This window comes from Gallus gallus, unplaced genomic scaffold, assembly GCF_016699485.2.
Source record: "Gallus gallus isolate bGalGal1 unplaced genomic scaffold, bGalGal1.mat.broiler.GRCg7b scaffold_110, whole genome shotgun sequence".
NCBI classification, from domain to species: domain Eukaryota; kingdom Metazoa; phylum Chordata; class Aves; order Galliformes; family Phasianidae; genus Gallus; species Gallus gallus.
This window is the reverse complement of record NW_024096062.1, coordinates 1-16,634: the sequence shown is the minus strand read 5'-3', so window position 1 is coordinate 16,634 and position 16,634 is coordinate 1. Positions and strand designations below refer to the sequence as shown.

General features: G+C 64.1%; 2 protein-coding genes across 2 annotated transcripts; one reads left to right on the top strand and one right to left on the bottom strand.

Moving 5' to 3' along the window:
• Positions 1-604: 604 nt before the first annotated feature.
• Positions 605-3,994, top strand: LOC107051255 (ETS translocation variant 3-like protein; the record flags this gene model as incomplete). Its single annotated transcript, XM_040657307.1, has 4 exons — positions 605-928; positions 1,763-1,916; positions 3,114-3,222; positions 3,741-3,994. Coding segments are annotated over 4 exons (841 nt in total), but the record flags the coding sequence as incomplete, so codon positions are not given.
• Positions 3,995-9,868: 5,874 nt separating this feature from the next.
• LOC121108952 (ETS domain-containing transcription factor ERF-like) lies at positions 9,869-15,676 on the bottom strand (the record flags this gene model as incomplete). Its single annotated transcript, XM_040657308.2, has 4 exons — positions 9,869-10,400; positions 11,541-11,656; positions 14,217-14,451; positions 15,649-15,676. Coding segments are annotated over 4 exons (621 nt in total), but the record flags the coding sequence as incomplete, so codon positions are not given.
• Positions 15,677-16,634: the final 958 nt, after the last annotated feature.

Genomic DNA, 16,634 nt, shown 5'->3' with positions numbered 1-16,634 from the left:
TCCCATAGGGACCCCCATCCCCATTCAGTCCCCTGTCCCCCCACCCCCATAGGGACCCCCACCCCCATAGAGCCCCCCGTGCCCCATAGGCCCCCCGATCCCATAGGGACCCCCATCCCCATACAGTCCCCTGTCCCCCCATCCCCATAGGGACCCCCATCCCCATAGGGACCCCCATCCCATAGGGACCCCCATCCCCATTCAGTCCCCTGTCCCCCCACCCCCATAGGGACCCCCGTCCCCATAGAGTCCCCTGTCCCCCCATCCCCATACAGTCCCCTGTCCCCCCATCCCCATAGGGACCCCCACCCCCATAGAGCCCCCCGTGCCCCATAGGCCCCCCGATCCCATAGGGACCCCCATCCCCATTCAGTCCCCTGTCCCCCCACCCCCATAGGGACCCCCACCCCCACGGAGCCCCCCGTGCCCCATAGGCCCCCCGACCCCATAGGGACCCCCTCCCCCACGGAGCCCCCCGTGCCCCATAGGCCCCCCGACCCCATAGGGACCCCCTCCCCCATGGAGCCCCCCGTGCCCCATAGGCCCCCCGATCCCATAGGGACCCCCATCCCCATAGGGACCCCTGTTGCCCCATCACCCATAGGCCCCCCGATCCCATAGGGACCCCCTCCCCCACGGAGCCCCCCGTGCCCCATAGGCCCCCCGACCCCATAGGGCCCCGCTGTCGCGCAGGGCTGGCGTTCCCGGAGTGGGCCTACAAGGCGGAGTCGAGCCCCGGCTCGCGGCAGATCCAGCTGTGGCACTTCATCCTGGAGCTGCTGCGCCAGGAGCGCTACCGGCACGTCATCGCCTGGCAGGGCGACTACGGGGAGTTCGTCATCAAAGACCCCGACGAGGTGGCGCGGCTGTGGGGCGCCAGGAAGTGCAAACCCCACATGAACTACGATAAGCTCAGCCGGGCGCTGCGGTGAGCGGATATGGGGGTCCCTATGGGGGTGGGGGTCTCTATGGGGATGGGGTCTCTATGGGATGGGGTCTCTATGGGATGGGGTCTCTATGGGATGGGGTCTCTATGGGATGGGGGTGGCGCGGCTGTGGGGCGCCAGGAAGTGCAAACCCCACATGAACTACGATAAGCTCAGCCGGGCGCTGCGGTGAGCGGATATGGGGGTCCCTATGGGGGTGGGGGGATGCGGGTCTCTATGGGGATGGGGGTCCCAATAGGGGATGGGGGGTGGGGGCCTCTATGGGATGGGGTCTCTATGGGATGGGGTCTCTATGGGATGGGGGTGGCGCGGCTGTGGGGCGCCAGGAAGTGCAAACCCCACATGAACTACGATAAGCTCAGCCGGGTGCTGCGGTGAGCGGATATGGGGCTGTGGGGGTGGGGGGATGGGGGTCTCTATGGGGATGGGGGTCTCTATGGGGATGGGGTCTCTATGGGATGGGGTCTCTATGGGGATGGAGGGGATGGGGGTCTCTATGGGATGGGGTCTCTATGGGGATGGGGTCCCTCTGGGCTCTGGGCACCCTGCACAAGGCCAAGGGCAAACAGCAGCCCCATAACCCCCCATAACTCCCCCATAACGCCCCATATCCCCCCCTAACCCCCTAACGGTGCCCCCGCAGGTACTACTACAACAAGCGCATCCTGCACAAGGCCAAGGGCAAACAGCAGCCCCATAACCCCCCATCTCCCCCCATCTCCCCCCATAACCCCCCCATATCCCCCCCCACACCCCCCATAACGCCCCATAACCCCCCCATATCCCCCCCTAACCCCCTAACGGTGCCCCCGCAGGTACTACTACAACAAGCGCATCCTGCACAAGACGAAGGGGAAGCGCTTCACCTACAAGTTCAACTTCAGCAAGGTGCTGCTGCTCAGCTGCCCGCTGCTCGACGTCGCCCCCCCGCTGCTCCTCGCCCCCGCGCCCGACTGCGCCGCGCACGAGGTGACACGTGGGGGGGGGGGTCACGTGATGTGGGGGGGGGGGGGGGTGTCACGTGATGTGTGGGGGGTCACGTGATGTGTGCGCCCGACTGCGCCGCGCACGAGGTGACACGTGGGGGGGGTCACGTGATGTGGGGGGGTCACGTGATGTGGGGGATGGTCACGTGATGTGGGGGGTCACGTGGTGTGTGTGTGGGGGGTCGCTCGACGTCGCCCCCCCGCTGCTCCTCGCCCCCGCGCCCGACTGCGCCGCGCACGAGGTGACACGTGGGGGGGTCACGTGATGTGGGGGGGGGGTCACGTGATGTGTGGGGGGTCACGTGATGTGTGCGCCCGACTGCGCCGCGCACGAGGTGACACGTGGGGGGGTCACATGATGTGGGGGGGTCACATGATGTGGGGGGGGGTGGTCACGTGATGTGGGGGGTCACGTGGTGTGTGTGGGGGGGGTCGCTCGACGTCGCCCCCCCGCTGCTCCTCGCCCCCGCGCCCGACTGCGCCGCGCACGAGGTGACACGTGGGGGGGTCACGTGATGTGGGCGGGGGGTCACGTGATGTGGGGGGGGTCACGTGATGTGTGTGGGTCACGTGATGTGTGGGGGGTCACGTGGTGTGTGCGCCTGACTGCGCCGCGCACGAGGTGACACGTGGGGGTGGGGGGTCACGTGATGGCTGGGTCACGTGATGTGGGGGGGGTCACGTGGTGGTGGGCGGGTCACGTGGTGTGTGGGGGTCACGTGATGTGTGTGCATGGCTGTGCGGTGTATGAGGTGACACGTGGGGGGGAGGGGGGGGTCACGTGATGGCCGGGTCACGTGGTGTGTGTGTGCGTCACGTGATGTGTGGGGGGTCACGTGATGTGTGCGCCCGACTGCGCCGCGCACGAGGTGACACGTGGGGGGGGGGGGGGGGGGGGGGGGTGTCACGTGATGGCCGGGTCACGTGATGTGTGTGGGTCACGTGATGTGTGTGCCTGGCTGTGCGGTGTATGAGGTGACACGTGGGGGGGAGGGGGGGGTCACGTGATGGCCGGGTCACGTGGTGTGTGTGGGTCACGTGGTGTGTGGGTCGCGTGTGTCCACGTGAGGTGTGTGTCGCCATCACACCTGCACAACAATGCCCATATATGGAAGGGGGAACGCCCCCCGTGCCCATATATGGCGAGGAGGCGTGCCCATGCCTTGGCCCCGCCCCCCAGGCGCTGCAGACGCTGCTGATTGGTCCCCGCCCTGCCGAAGCCCCGCCCCGCCCCGCCCTCTTCGAATCCGGAGTGGAGAAAGCGCGCCTGGAGGCGGTGCTTGGGGCAGGTGGGCGTGGCCTACGGGAAGGGGGCGTGGCCAAACCGGGGTGGGCGTGGCCTGGGGTATATGAAGAGCAGTGGGGCGATGGGCGGGGTTTGGTGATGTGGGAGGGGCTTGGGGAAGGGGGCGGGGTTTGGTGCGAGTGGGCGGGGCTTGGTGGCTATGGGCGGAGCCTGGGGTTAAATGGGGCTATGAGGGAGTGGGGGGGGATATGAGGATGTGGGGTGGGATATGGGGTGGGATATGGGGATGTGGGGCCGTATGGGGACATGGGGGGGGATATGGGGATGTGGGGTGGGATATGGGCTGGGATGTGGGGTTGTGGTGTGGGATATGGGGACGTGGGGGCTGATATGGGGATGTGGGGTGGGATTTGGGGATGTGGGGTCGGTTATGGGGGGGGATATGGGGTGGGCTGAGGGCACGGGAGCGGGAAATGGGAAATAGGGTTATAGGATACCGTGCGGGGCCCTGGGAGGGGGCGGGGCGTAGTGGGCGGGGCCTGACGTAGCCCCGCCCCCCAGCTCTGCCCCCATTGGCCAAGCCGCCGCCGCTGTTGGGTCCATTCGGCCGCGCGCTGCCCGACTTCCCCTGGGGGTGGGCGGGGCCTTGCTTGGCCCCGCCCCCGGCGCTGACCACGCCCCACCCGGCGTTGGCCCCGCCCATCCCGGCTCTGGCCACGCCCCTGGTGGGCGGAGCGACGGAGGGGGCGGGGTCTGGGGATGCGGTGGGGGGAGGGGGAGGGGGAGGAGGGGAGGGGGGAGGGGCGAGGAGCTGAGCCCTATTGGGGGGACCCCGAAAGCCTATAGGGACCCCAATGGCCACAGCGGGACCCTATGGGGGGCCCCAAAAGCCCAGAGGGACCCCTAAAGCCTATAGGGACCCTATTGGGGGGGGGGGGGAGGGGCAAATCCCCAAAGGGACCCCTAAAGCCTATAGGGACCCTATTGGGTGGGGGGGGAGGGGCAAAAGCCCAAAGGGTCCCCTAAACCCTATGGGGACCCTATTGGGGGGGGGAGGGGCAAAACCCCAAAGGGACCCCTAAATCCTATAGGGAGGGGGGAGGCAAAACCCCATAGGAACCCCTAAACCCTATTGGGACTCTAGTGGCGGGGGTGGGTTGGGATAAAACCCCAAAGGGACTCCTAAACCCTATAGGGGTCCTATTGGGGGGGGTGGGGTGGGGTAAAACCCCATAGCGACCCCTAAACCCTATAAGGGGGGGGGGGGCAAAACCCCATAGGGACCCCAAAGGGACCTCACGATGTGGGGACCCCCAAAAGAACCCCATAGGGACCCCAAATATCCCATAGGAACCCCAACTCCCCCCTATGCAGCACATCAATGTGGGGGGGACCCAAAAATCCACCCCAAAAATCCACCCCCAAAAAAGACCCTCCCAAAAACCCCATAGGGCACAATGGGGCCCCCCAAACCTCTCATAGGGGACCCCCAAATCCACCCCATAGGGCACACAGGGGACCTCCAAAACCCCATAGGGCACAAAGGGGTTCCCCCACACACACCACTGCCAATAGGGGCCCCCAAATCCACCCCATAGGGCACAAAGTGGCCCCCCAAACCCCCACAATGGGGCCCCCAAAACCCCATAGGGCACAATGGGGACCCCAAAAACCCCATAGGGTACAAAGGGGCCCCACAAATCCCCCACATATGGGACCCCCAAAACCCCATAGGGCACAACGGGGCCCCCAAATCCACCCCATAGGGCACAAAGGGGCCCCCCAAACCCCCCACATATGGGACCCCCAAAACTCCATAGGGCACAATGGGGCCCCCCAAACTCCCCACATATGGGACCCCCAAAACTCCATGGGGCACAACGGGGCCCCCCAAACCCCCCACATATGGGACCCCCAAACCCCATTGGGCACAATGAGGCCCCCAAATCCACCCCATAGGGCACAACGGGGCCCCCCAAACCCCCACATATGGGACCCCCAAAACCCCATAGGGCACAATGGGGCCGCCCAAACCCCCCATAGGGCACAAAGGGGTCCCCCAAACCCCCATATATGGGACCCCCAAAACCCCATAGGGCACAAAGGGGCCCCCAGACCCCCCATAGGGCACAATGGGGCCCCCCGAGCCCCCCACACGTGCAATACGCCCCCCGAACCCATTTCCCTCGTGAATTGTGACCGCCCCCCCCCCTTTCCCTTATTTTGGAGCAATAAAGAAAAGAATAAATCCCCGAAAAGCCCCGAATTCACCCCAAAAATCGGGGTTGGAGCGTCTCCGGTTTGGAACTTCATCCGGGTATGCGGGCGCCGTTGCCATGGCGACAACGGTCGAAGGACGGCCGCTGATTGGCTGCTGGAAAGGCGACCGCTGATTGGCTGTCGCATAGCAACGGGGCGGGAAAGCGCATCGCTTAGCAACGACTCCTGCACTTCCGTTTCGCGGCGTCGCGCGGTGATGACGTAAAACCGGAAAAGCGCCGCCACACCCGGGCCCAGAACACGGAAGTAATGAGAGGGCAGCGGGCGGGGCTAAGAAAGCGGGCGGGGCGAAGGGAGGGGGCGGGGCCACGCGAGGTGGGCGGGGCGGAAGTGAGAAACGTTTTTATTGGCTCCTTCCATCCATCGCCATTCCCCCCCACCCCCCCAGTAGATATATACACATATAATGACGTCATAAGGCTTCGGTAGGCCCCGCCCCCCGCCCCTCCCCTCCCCCACAGGCACTTACAGACCCCTCCCCCCCCCCCCCCGCCCCCCTCCCCGGTGGGGTTCGGCCCCGCCCCCCCCGGGGCCGCCCCATATTTGGTGTCGGTGCGGCGGCGGAAGGGGAGGGGGGGCCGCGGGGGCGGGGCTTAAGGGTGGGCGGGGCTTCTACGAGGGGGCGTGGTCAAGGAGGAAGAGGTAAAAGGGGGCGGGGCGACAGCCAAGGGGGCGTGGTTGTGGGAGGGGCAGCGGGGAGGAAGTTAAGGGGCGGGACTTCCGGTTTATAGAAGAGCTGAGCGCAAAGGGGCGTGGCTTAAAGGAGATGGGCGGGGCTTAGGGCACGGGGGCGGGGCTTAGGGAACGGAGAGAGCGGGTGAGGGAAAGAAGCGTGGCTCAAGGAAGTGGGCGGGGCTTTCTACGAGGGGGCGTGGCCAGGGAGGGAGCCAAAGGGGGCGGGGCGACGTTCAAGGGGGCGTGGTTGTGGGAGGGGCGTCGGGGAGGAAGCGAAGGGGCGGGACTTCCGGTTTAGAGAAGAGCTTCGGGAGGGAGAGGGGTGTGGCTTAAGGAAGTGGGCGGGGCTTATGGAGAAAGGGGGCGGGGCTTAAGGGACGGGTCGTGATTGATAGGGCGTGGTTTAATGGGTGGGCGGGGCTTAATGGGAGGGGCGGGGCTTAATGGGGTGAATGGGGGGGCAGATGAAGGGATGGATGGGAGTGAATAAAAGGGGGGGGGGGGGGCCCTAATTAAGGCCCCTTTCTTAATTGGGGTCCCTCCATACAGAAGGGGATACCGCCCTTAATTAGCCCCCCCCCCCCCCCCCCCCCCCCCCCCCCCCCCCTTGTAATTAAAGCCCACCTGCAATTAAGGGGATGCATCGTTATAGGGAACCCCCCCCCCCCCCCCCACCTCCTTCCAGCAGCAAAGGGACCCCATGGTAATTAAGGCCCCTTCATTAATTAAGGCCCCTTCTTAATGAGGCCCTTCCTGTCACGAGGGGTCACCCCCATCATTAAGGGCCCCCTCGTTAATTAAGGCCCCGCCCATCATTAAGGTCCCCACCATACATAAGGCAAGCCCCTCCCACCCGTAATTAAGGCCCCTACGTAATTAACGGTCCCCCCGCTAATTAAGGTCCCCCGTGATTAAAGGGATCCCCCATTCTTAGGGGGAACCCCCGCATAATTAAGGCCCCTATTTAATTAAGGCTCCTCCCTCCGCAATTAGCGCCTGTCCATCATTAAGGGGACCCCCTCATTAATTAAGAGGATCCCCCTCCTAATTAGCGGCCCCACATCGTTAAGGCTCCCTCCATCATTAAGGGTTTCCCCTACCAATTAAGGGGACTCCCCCCTCTTAATTAGGGTATACGCAATTAAGGGTCCCCCCATTAATTAAGGGAACCCCCCCCCCCAATGAGGGCTCACTTCATTAAGGGTCCCCCCATTAATTAAGGGGACGCCCCCCACAATGAGAGCTTTCTTCATTAATGTTCCCCCCATTAATTACGGGGACCCCCCAAAATGAGAGCACACATCATTAAGGGTCCCCCCACTAATTAAGGGGACCCCCCCATAATGAGGGCGCGCATCGTTAAGGACCCCCCTACTAATTAAAGAGATCCCCCCGCCCCCCCCCAACAATGAGACCTCACGTAATAAAGGGTCCCACCCCCAATTAATGGTCCCCCCACTAATTAAGGAGAACCCCCCCCCAATGAGGGTACAATTAAGGGTCCCCCCACCAATCAATGGTCCCCCCACTAATTAAGGAGAACCCCCCCCCCACCAATGAGGGTACAATTGAGGGTCCCCCCCACTAATTAAGCAGACCCCTCCCCATAATGAGGGATTCCATCATTAAGGGCCCTCCCATTAATTAAGGAGACCCCCCCCCTACAATGCCAGCTCATACAATTAAGGGTCCCCCATCAATTAAGGGGACCCCCCCTACAATAAGGGCACACATCATTAAGGGTCCCCCCACCAATTAATGGTCCCCCCACTAATTAAGCAGACCCCCCCATAATGAGGGCACACATCATTAAGGGCCCTCCCATTAATTAATGGTCCCCCCTCAATTAAGTGGACCTCCCCCCCCCAATGAGGGCACACATCATTAATGGTCCTCTACTAATTAAAGGGACCCCCCCCACCCCCCAATGAGGGCACACATCATTAATGGTCCTCTACTAATTAAAGGGACCCCCCCACCCCCCAATGAGGGCTCACATCATTAATGGTCCCCCCACTTATTAAAAGGACCCCCCCCAATTAAAGGGCCCCCCTCCCTAATTAATGGTCCCCCCCCAATGAAGGCTCACATCATTAATTACCCCCCCCCAATTAAAGGGACCCCGCCCCCCAATGAGGGCTCACACCACTAATTGCCCCCCCCTAATTAAAGGGACCCCCCCACCAATTAAAGGGACCACCCCCACTAAAGGGACGCCCCACACTAATTAAAAGGACCCCCCCGAATTAAAGGGACCCCCCCCCCCCCAATTAAGCAGACCCCCTTCCCATGAGGGCACACATCATTACGCCCCCCCCCATTAATTAGGTAGAACCCCCCCCCTTAATGAAGGCTAATTAGCGCCCTCCCCCCCATTAATTAGGTAGGACCCCCCCCCCCTTAACAAAGGAAGGCTAATTAGTGCCCCCCCCATTAATTAGGTAGGACCCCCCCCCCCCCTTAATGAAGGCTAATTAGCGCCCCCCCCCTCCAAGGAGAGCAGCTCAGTGGCTCTCTGCAGCTCCCCCCCCCCCCCCCCCCCTCCGCCCCCCCCCTCACTTTGGGGTCGTCCCCCCCCCCCCCTCCTCCCTCCACCTCCTCATGAAGCGCAGTTTGGGGGGTCCCCCCCCGACCCCCCCCCCTCCTCCCTCCTCCTCCCCCCCCCCTCCAGAGGGTGGGCGGGGATGGGGGGGCGGGGGGGGGGCGGCGGCGTCGTCCTCATCGCTGAGGTCGGTGACCTCCACTTCCTCCGAGTCCACTTCCGGTGGGGTGGGGGGAGGGGTGGACCCCCCCGGGCCAGCCGAGGGGTGCACGTGACCGGAAGCGACCCCGTGGCCGGAAGGAAGCCCCGGACCGGAAGTGACCCCTCGACCGGAAGCGACCCCGGGGCTGACGTTCCCGCGACCCGGAGCGACCCCGTCGCCTTCGCCCCCGCCGTGACCTGAGGTGACCCCTTGACCTGAGGTGACCCCGTGACCTGAGACGACCCCGTGAGCTTTGGTAACCTCTTGACCGGAAGTGACCCCGTGACCGGGCGTGACCCCAGCTGCCTCTCCTTGACCCGAAGTGACCCCGTGACCCGAAGTGACCCCGGGAGCCTCTCCTTGACCTGAGGTGACCCCATGACCTGCAGTAACCCCGGGAGCCTCTCCTTGACCCGAAGTGACCCCATGACCGGAAGTAACCCCACCAGCCTCATTCTGACCTGAAGTGACCTCGCGACCCGCAGTAACCCCATGACCGGAAGTAACCCCAGAAGCCTCACTTTCACCCGAAGTAACCCCGTGACCCGAGGTAACCGCGTGACCGGAAGTACCCCCGTGACCCGAAGTAACCCCACCTCCCTCTCCTTTCCCCCTCCCCCTCCTCCCGGGCGGGGGGGGCTGCAACTTAAAGGCGAAGGGGGGGGGAGGGGGGGTCGGGGGGGGGTCCCGATGGGGGTCCCGATGGGGGTGGGGGGGGGGGCGGGGGGGGGGAGGGGCCAAAAAGGGGCGGGGGCTGAGATGGTACGCGCACACCCGGGCGGCCAAACAGCGCGCCAGGTCTTCCGCACTGAAGGAGAAGTGGGGGGACCCCCCCCCACCGCCGCCCCCCCCCCCCGAAGTGGGGAGACCCCCCCGAGCCGAAGTGGGGCGACCCCCCCCCCGAAATGAGGCGATCCCCCCCCGAAGTGCGGAGAGCCCCCCCCGAAATGAGGCGACCCCCCCCCGAAATGCGGCGACCCCCCCCCCGAAATGAGGCGACCCCCCCCCAAAGTGCGGCGACCCCCCCCCCGAAATGAGGCGACCCCCCCCCCGAAAAGAGGGCTGGGGGTGGGGGAGGGGCTGTAAGGCAGCTGTGGGGATAGGGGGGCCAACAGAGCCCCCCCCGACCCGAAGGGGCTGCGGGGGTACAGCCGTAACAAAGTGGGGCCCCCCCCGGGATCGGCGCTTAACCTGAGGGGGGGTCCCCGAAACGACGGCCCCCCCCCCCACCCCCATATCGGGGGGGTCGTCCGGCTCCAAAGCGGCGTCGCTGCAGTCGCTCAGAGACCCCCGGGGTCGGGGAGGGGGGGGGCGGCGGTGGGGGGGGGCGCCGTCTCCTCCTCCTCCTCCCCCCCCCCCCCACCTCCAACCCCCCCCCCAAGAAGGGAGGAAGAGGACGAAGACGGGGAGAGTCCATCCGGGGGGGGGAAGCGGAAGTGGGGGGGTCCTCCTCCTCCTCCTCCTCCTCCTCCTGAAGACCCCCCCGTGGGGATGGGGGGAGCGCTGTGGGGGACGGGGGGGCCTGAAGGGGAGGGGGGGGGGGGGGGGGGGGAGAAGAGAGGGGTGATGAGAGGTGTGGGGGGGGGGGTCGTATGGGGGGTTGTGGGGGGATATGGGGGGACTGTGGGGGAATAATGGGGGATATGGGGGGCATTGAGGTCATATGGGGGAGATGGGGGGCAGCTGGGGGGGTTATGGGGTCTATGGAGGGCTATGGGGGGATATGGGGGGATATGGGGGAATATGGGGGGATATGGGGGGCATTGAGGTCATATGGGGGAGATGGGGGGCAGTTGGGGGGGCTAGGGTTAGGGTTTATGGGGGGATATAGCGGTCTATTGAGGGCTATGGGGGGTCTATGGGGGGATATGGGGGGATATGGGGGGCATTGGGGGTCATATGGGGGGCCTATGGGGGTCTATGGGGAGATATAGGGGGTCCATGGGGGACTATGGGGGGATATGGGGGGTTATGAGAGTCTATGGGGGGATATGGAGGGATTATAGGAGGATATGGGGGGTATTGAGGTCATATGGGGGAGATTGAGGTCATATGGGGGGTCTATGGGGGGGTTATGGGGGTCTATGGGGGGATATGGGGGGTCTATGGGGGGCATTGGGGTCATATGGGGGGGCTATGGGGGTCTATGGGGGGATATGGGGGGATATGGGGGGATATGGGGGCTATTGAGGTCATATGGGGGAGATGGGGGCAGTTGGGGGGGCTATGGGGGTCTATGGAGGGCTATGGGGGGATATGGGGGGGTTATGGGGGGATATGGGGGGTATTGAGGTCATATGGGGGGCTATGGGGGTCTATGGGGGGGCTGAGAGGGATATTGAGGTCTATGGGGGGAAATGGGGGGCATATGGGGGGGCTATTTGGGGTATTGGGGTCTTACTGGGGGGTCTATGGGGGGATGTGGGGTCATATGGGGCAGCTATGGGGCAGCCATGGTGCAGCTATGGGGCATCTATAGGACATCTACGGGGCAGCCATGGGATCTCTATGGGACATCTGTGGGGTATCTATAGGACATCTATGGGACATCAATGGGGTATCCATAGGACATCCATGGGGCAGCCATGGGGCAGTTACGGGGCAGCTATGGGGCAGTTACGGGGCAGTTATGGGGCAGCTGTGGGGCGGCTGTGGGTCGCACCTGGCAGCCCCAGCTCCAGGAAGGGGCAGCTGACCAACACCAACTTGCTGAAGTTGAACTTGTAGGTGAAGCGCTTCCCCTTCGTCTTGTGCAGGATGCGCTTGTTGTAGTAGTACCTGCGGGGGCACCGTTAGGGGGTTAGGGGGAGAGATGGGGGGGTTGGGGGGGTTATGGGGGGAGATGGGGGGTTATGGGGGGTTATGGGGGGTTTTGGGGGGGTTATGAGCGGTTATGGGGGGGTTATGGGGGGTTATGGGGCTGCTGTTTGCCCTTGGCCTTGTGCAGGATGCGCTTGTTGTAGTAGTACCTGTGGGGGCACCGTTAGGGGGTTAGGGGGGGAGATGGGGGGTTATGGGGTGTTATGGGGGGTTGTGGGGGGTTAGGGGGGGGTTATGGGGGGAGATGGGGGGTTATGGGGCTGCTGTTTGCCCTTGGCCTTGTGCAGGATGCGCTTGTTGTAGTAGTACCTGCGGGGGCACCGTTAGGGGGTTAGGGGGGGATATGGGGGGGTTATGGGGGATATGGGGGGTTGTGGGGGGGGTTATGGGGGGAGATGGGGGGTTATGGGGCTGCTGTTTGCCCTTGGCCTTGTGCAGGATGCGCTTGTTGTAGTAGTACCTGCGGGGGCACCGTTAGGGGGTTAGGGGGTTATGGGGGGTTATGGGGGTCTATGGGGGGTTGTGGGGGGGGTTTAGGGGGGATATGGGGGGTTATGGAGGGAGATGGGGGGTTATGGGGCTGCTGTTTGCCCTCGGCCTTGTGCAGGATGCACTTGTTGTAGCAGTACCTGCGGGGGCACCGTTATGGGGGGGGGTTATGGGGGGTTATGGGGGGTTATGGGGGTGTGGGGGGGGGATATGGGGGGGTTATGGGGAATATGGGGGGTTTTGGGGGGGTTATGGGCGGTTATGGGGGGGTTACGGGGGGTTATGGGGCTGCTGTTTGCCCTTGGTCTTGTGCAGGGTGCCCAGAGCCCAGAGGGACCCCATCCCCATAGAGACCCCATCCCATAGAGACCCCATCCCATAGAGACCCCATCCCATAGAGACCCCCATCCCCTCCATCCCCATAGAGACCCCATCCCATAGAGACCCCATCCCCATAGAGACCCCATCCCCATACAGACCCCATCCCCATACAGACCCCATCCCCATAGGGCCCCCATCCCCATAGAGACCCCATCCCCTCCATCCCCATAGAGACCCCATCCTCCCCCATCCCCATAGAGACCCCCATCCCCCCACCCCCATAGGGACCCCCATATCCGCTCACCGCAGCGCCCGGCTGAGCTTATCGTAGTTCATGTGGGGTTTGCACTTCCTGGCGCCCCACAGCCGCGCCACCCCCATCCCATAGAGACCCCATCCCCATAGAGACCCCATCCCATAGAGACCCCATCCCCATAGAGACCCCATCCCATAGAGACCCCATCCCCATAGGGCCCCCATCCCCATAGGAGACCCCCATCCCCTCCATCCCTCCCATCCCCATAGAGACCCCATCCCCCCCATCCGCCATTGGGACCCCCATCCCCTTCCATCCCCACAGACCCCCATCCTCCCCCATCCCCATAGGGACCCCCATCCCCCCACCCCCATAGGGACCCCCATATCCGCTCACCGCAGCGCCCGGCTGAGCTTATCGTAGTTCATGTGGGGTTTGCACTTCCTGGCGCCCCACAGCCGCGCCACCCCCATCCCATAGAGACCCCATCCCATAGAGACCCCATCCCATAGAGACCCCATCCCATAGAGACCCCCATCCCATAGAGACCCCATCCCATAGGGACCCCATCCCATAGAGACCCCCATCCCATAGAGACCCCATCCCCATAGAGACCCCATCCCATAGAGACCCCATCCCATAGAGACCCCCATCCCCTCCATCCCCATAGAGACCCCCACCCCCATAGAGACCCCATCCCCATAGAGACCCCCATCCCATAGAGACCCCATCCCCTCCATCCCTCCCATCCCCATAGAGACCCCATCCCCATAGAGACCCCCATCCCCCCATCCCCATAGAGACCCCATCCCATAGAGACCCCATCCCATAGAGACCCCCATCCCCTCCATCCCCATAGAGACCCCATCCCCCCCATCCGCCATTGGGACCCCCATCCCCTTCCATCCCCACAGACCCCCATCCTCCCCCATCCCCTATTGGGACCCCCATCCCCCCACCCCCATAGGGACCCCCATATCCGCTCACCGCAGCGCCCGGCTGAGCTTATCGTAGTTCATGTGGGGTTTGCACTTCCTGGCGCCCCACAGCCGCGCCACCCCCATCCCATAGAGACCCCATCCCATAGAGACCCCATCCCATAGAGACCCCATCCCATACAGACCCCATCCCATAGAGACCCCATCCCCATAGAGACCCCATCCCCATAGAGACCCCATCCCATAGAGACCCCATCCCATAGAGACCCCCATCCCCCCACCCCCATAGCCCCATATCCGCTCACCGCAGCGCCCGGCTGAGCTTATCGTAGTTCATGTGGGGTTTGCACTTCCTGGCGCCCCACAGCCGCGCCACCCCCATCCCATAGAGACCCCATCCCATAGAGACCCCATCCCATAGAGACCCCATCCCCATAGAGACCCCATCCCATAGAGACCCCATCCCATAGAGACCCCATCCCATAGAGACCCCCATAGCCCCATATCCGCTCACCGCAGCGCCCGGCTGAGCTTATCGTAGTTCATGTGGGGTTTGCACTTCCTGGCGCCCCACAGCCGCGCCACCTCGTCGGGGTCTTTGATGACGAACTCCCCGTAGTCGCCCTGCCAGGCGATGACGTGCCGGTAGCGCTCCTGGCGCAGCAGCTCCAGGATGAAGTGCCACAGCTGGATCTGCCGCGAGCCGGGGCTCGACTCCGCCTTGTAGGCCCACTCCGGGAACGCCAGCCCTGCGCGACAGCGGGGCCCTATGGGGTCGGGGGGCCTATGGGGCACGGGGGGCTCCGTGGGGGAGGGGGTCCCTATGGGATCGGGGGGCCTATGGGTGATGGGGCAACAGGGGTCCCTATGGGGATGGGGGTCCCTATGGGATCGGGGGGCCTATGGGGCACGGGGGGCTCCGTGGGGGTGGGGGTCCCTATGGGGATGGGGGGAGGGGGGACTGTATGGGGATGGGGGGCTGAGAGTCCTTATGGGGATGGGGGTCCCTATGGGATCGGGGGGACAGGGGACTCCATGGGGATGCGGGTCCCTATGGGATCGGGGGGCCTATGGGGCACAGGGGGCTCCATGGGGGTGGGGGACTCTATGGGGATGGGGGGACAGGGGACTCTATGGGGATGGGGGTCCCTATGGGATCAGGGGGCCTATGGGGCACGGGGGGGTCTATGGGGGAGGGGGTCCCTATGGGGGTGGGGGGACAGGGGACTGTATGGGGATGGGGGTCCCTATGGGATCGGGGGGCCTATGGGGATGGGGGGCTCTATGGGGGTGGGGGTCCCTATGGGGATGGGGGGACAGGAGACTGTATGGGGATGGAGGGCAGCTGTGGGAGATGGGGGTCCCTATGGGGATGGGGGTCCCTATGGGGATGGGGGTCCCTATGCAATGGGGTCCCTATGCAATAGGGTCTCTATGGGATGGGGGTCCCTATGGGATGGGGTCCCTATGGGGTGGGGTCCCTATGGGGTGGGGGTCTGTATGGGGATGTGGGGGTCCCTGATCCTATATGGGATATGGGGCTGTGGGTGTGGGGTTGTGGTCCTTGATCCTCTATGGGGTGTGGCTTTGGGGGTCCTGATCTGCTATGGGGCAGCGCTATGGGGCAGGGCTATGGGGATTTGCTATGGGGCAGGGCTATAGGTCAGTGCTATGGGGCAGGGCTATGGGGCAGGGCTATAGGGCAGCGCTATGGGGCAGCGCTATGGGGCAGGGCTATAGGGCAGGGCTATAGGGCAGCACTATGGGGCAGCGCTGTGCCTGCCCCCCCCGTCTCCATGGCAACGGCAGACGCTGAAAACAACCACGTGGTGGAAGGAGGGGGGGGGGGGAGGGGGGGGTTGGGGGGCGCCCCATAGAATCCGCCCCATAAGTGGGACCCACAGATGGGACCCCCAGACGTCCCCCCCCCCCCTCCCCCCACTCACACTGTGGGTTTCTGTTCTCGGCTGTGGGGGGGCGGTGACGTCATCGGCACTGTCAATGGGGCTCTGTTCTGTGGGGCCGCGGCGCCAGGCACGGGGGGGGGGGGGGGGGGGGAGGGCTGCCCCATAAGTGCCCCATAAGTGCCCCATGGGTCCCCCATTGCTGCCCCATAAGTCCTCTATTGCTGTGCCCCACAGCTGCCCCATAAGTGCCCCATGGGTCCCTAATTGCTGCCCCATAAGTGCCCCATAAGTGCCCTATGGGTCCCCCACAGCTGCCCCATAAGTGCCCCATGGGTCCCCCATTGCTACCCCAGAAGTCTCCTATTGCTGTGCCCCACAGCTGCCCCGTAAGTGCCCCATGGATCCCCCATTGCTGCCCCGTAAGTGCCCTATGGGTCCCCAGTTGCTGCCCCATAAGTGCTTTATGGGTTCCCTATTCCTGCCCCATAAATCCCCAATTACTGCCCCATAGTTGCCCCATAAGTGCCCTATGGGTCCCCAATTACTGCCCCTTAAGTGCCCCATGAGCCCCCCATAGCTGCCCCATAAGTCCCCTATCACTGTTGCATGGCTGCCCCATAAGTGCGCTATGGGTCCCCAATCGCTGCCCCACAGCTGCCCCATAAGTCCCCTATCGCTGCCCCATAAGTGACGCTCCCCCCCCCCCCCAGCCCCATAACTGCGGGTCGCCCCCCCCACTCGGGGGCGTGGCTTCAAGGAAGGGGGCGTGGCCTCCAGAAGGGGGCGTGGTCACGTGGGCGGGGGAGGGGCGCGCGTTCCCGCGAACAATCGCAGCGGGGGGGGGGGCCTTAAAGGGGCCGCGTCCCCAAAAGTCCCAAAGAAACGCAAAACAAACCCCAAAACCGCCCGAAATGACCCCAAAAAAAGTTCCAAACGGCCGCGACCGACAAAAAAAGGAAACCTTCGGCACCGGGAATGGTCCAAAACGGAGAGAATTGGCCCCGAAATGGAACACCACCGCCCCC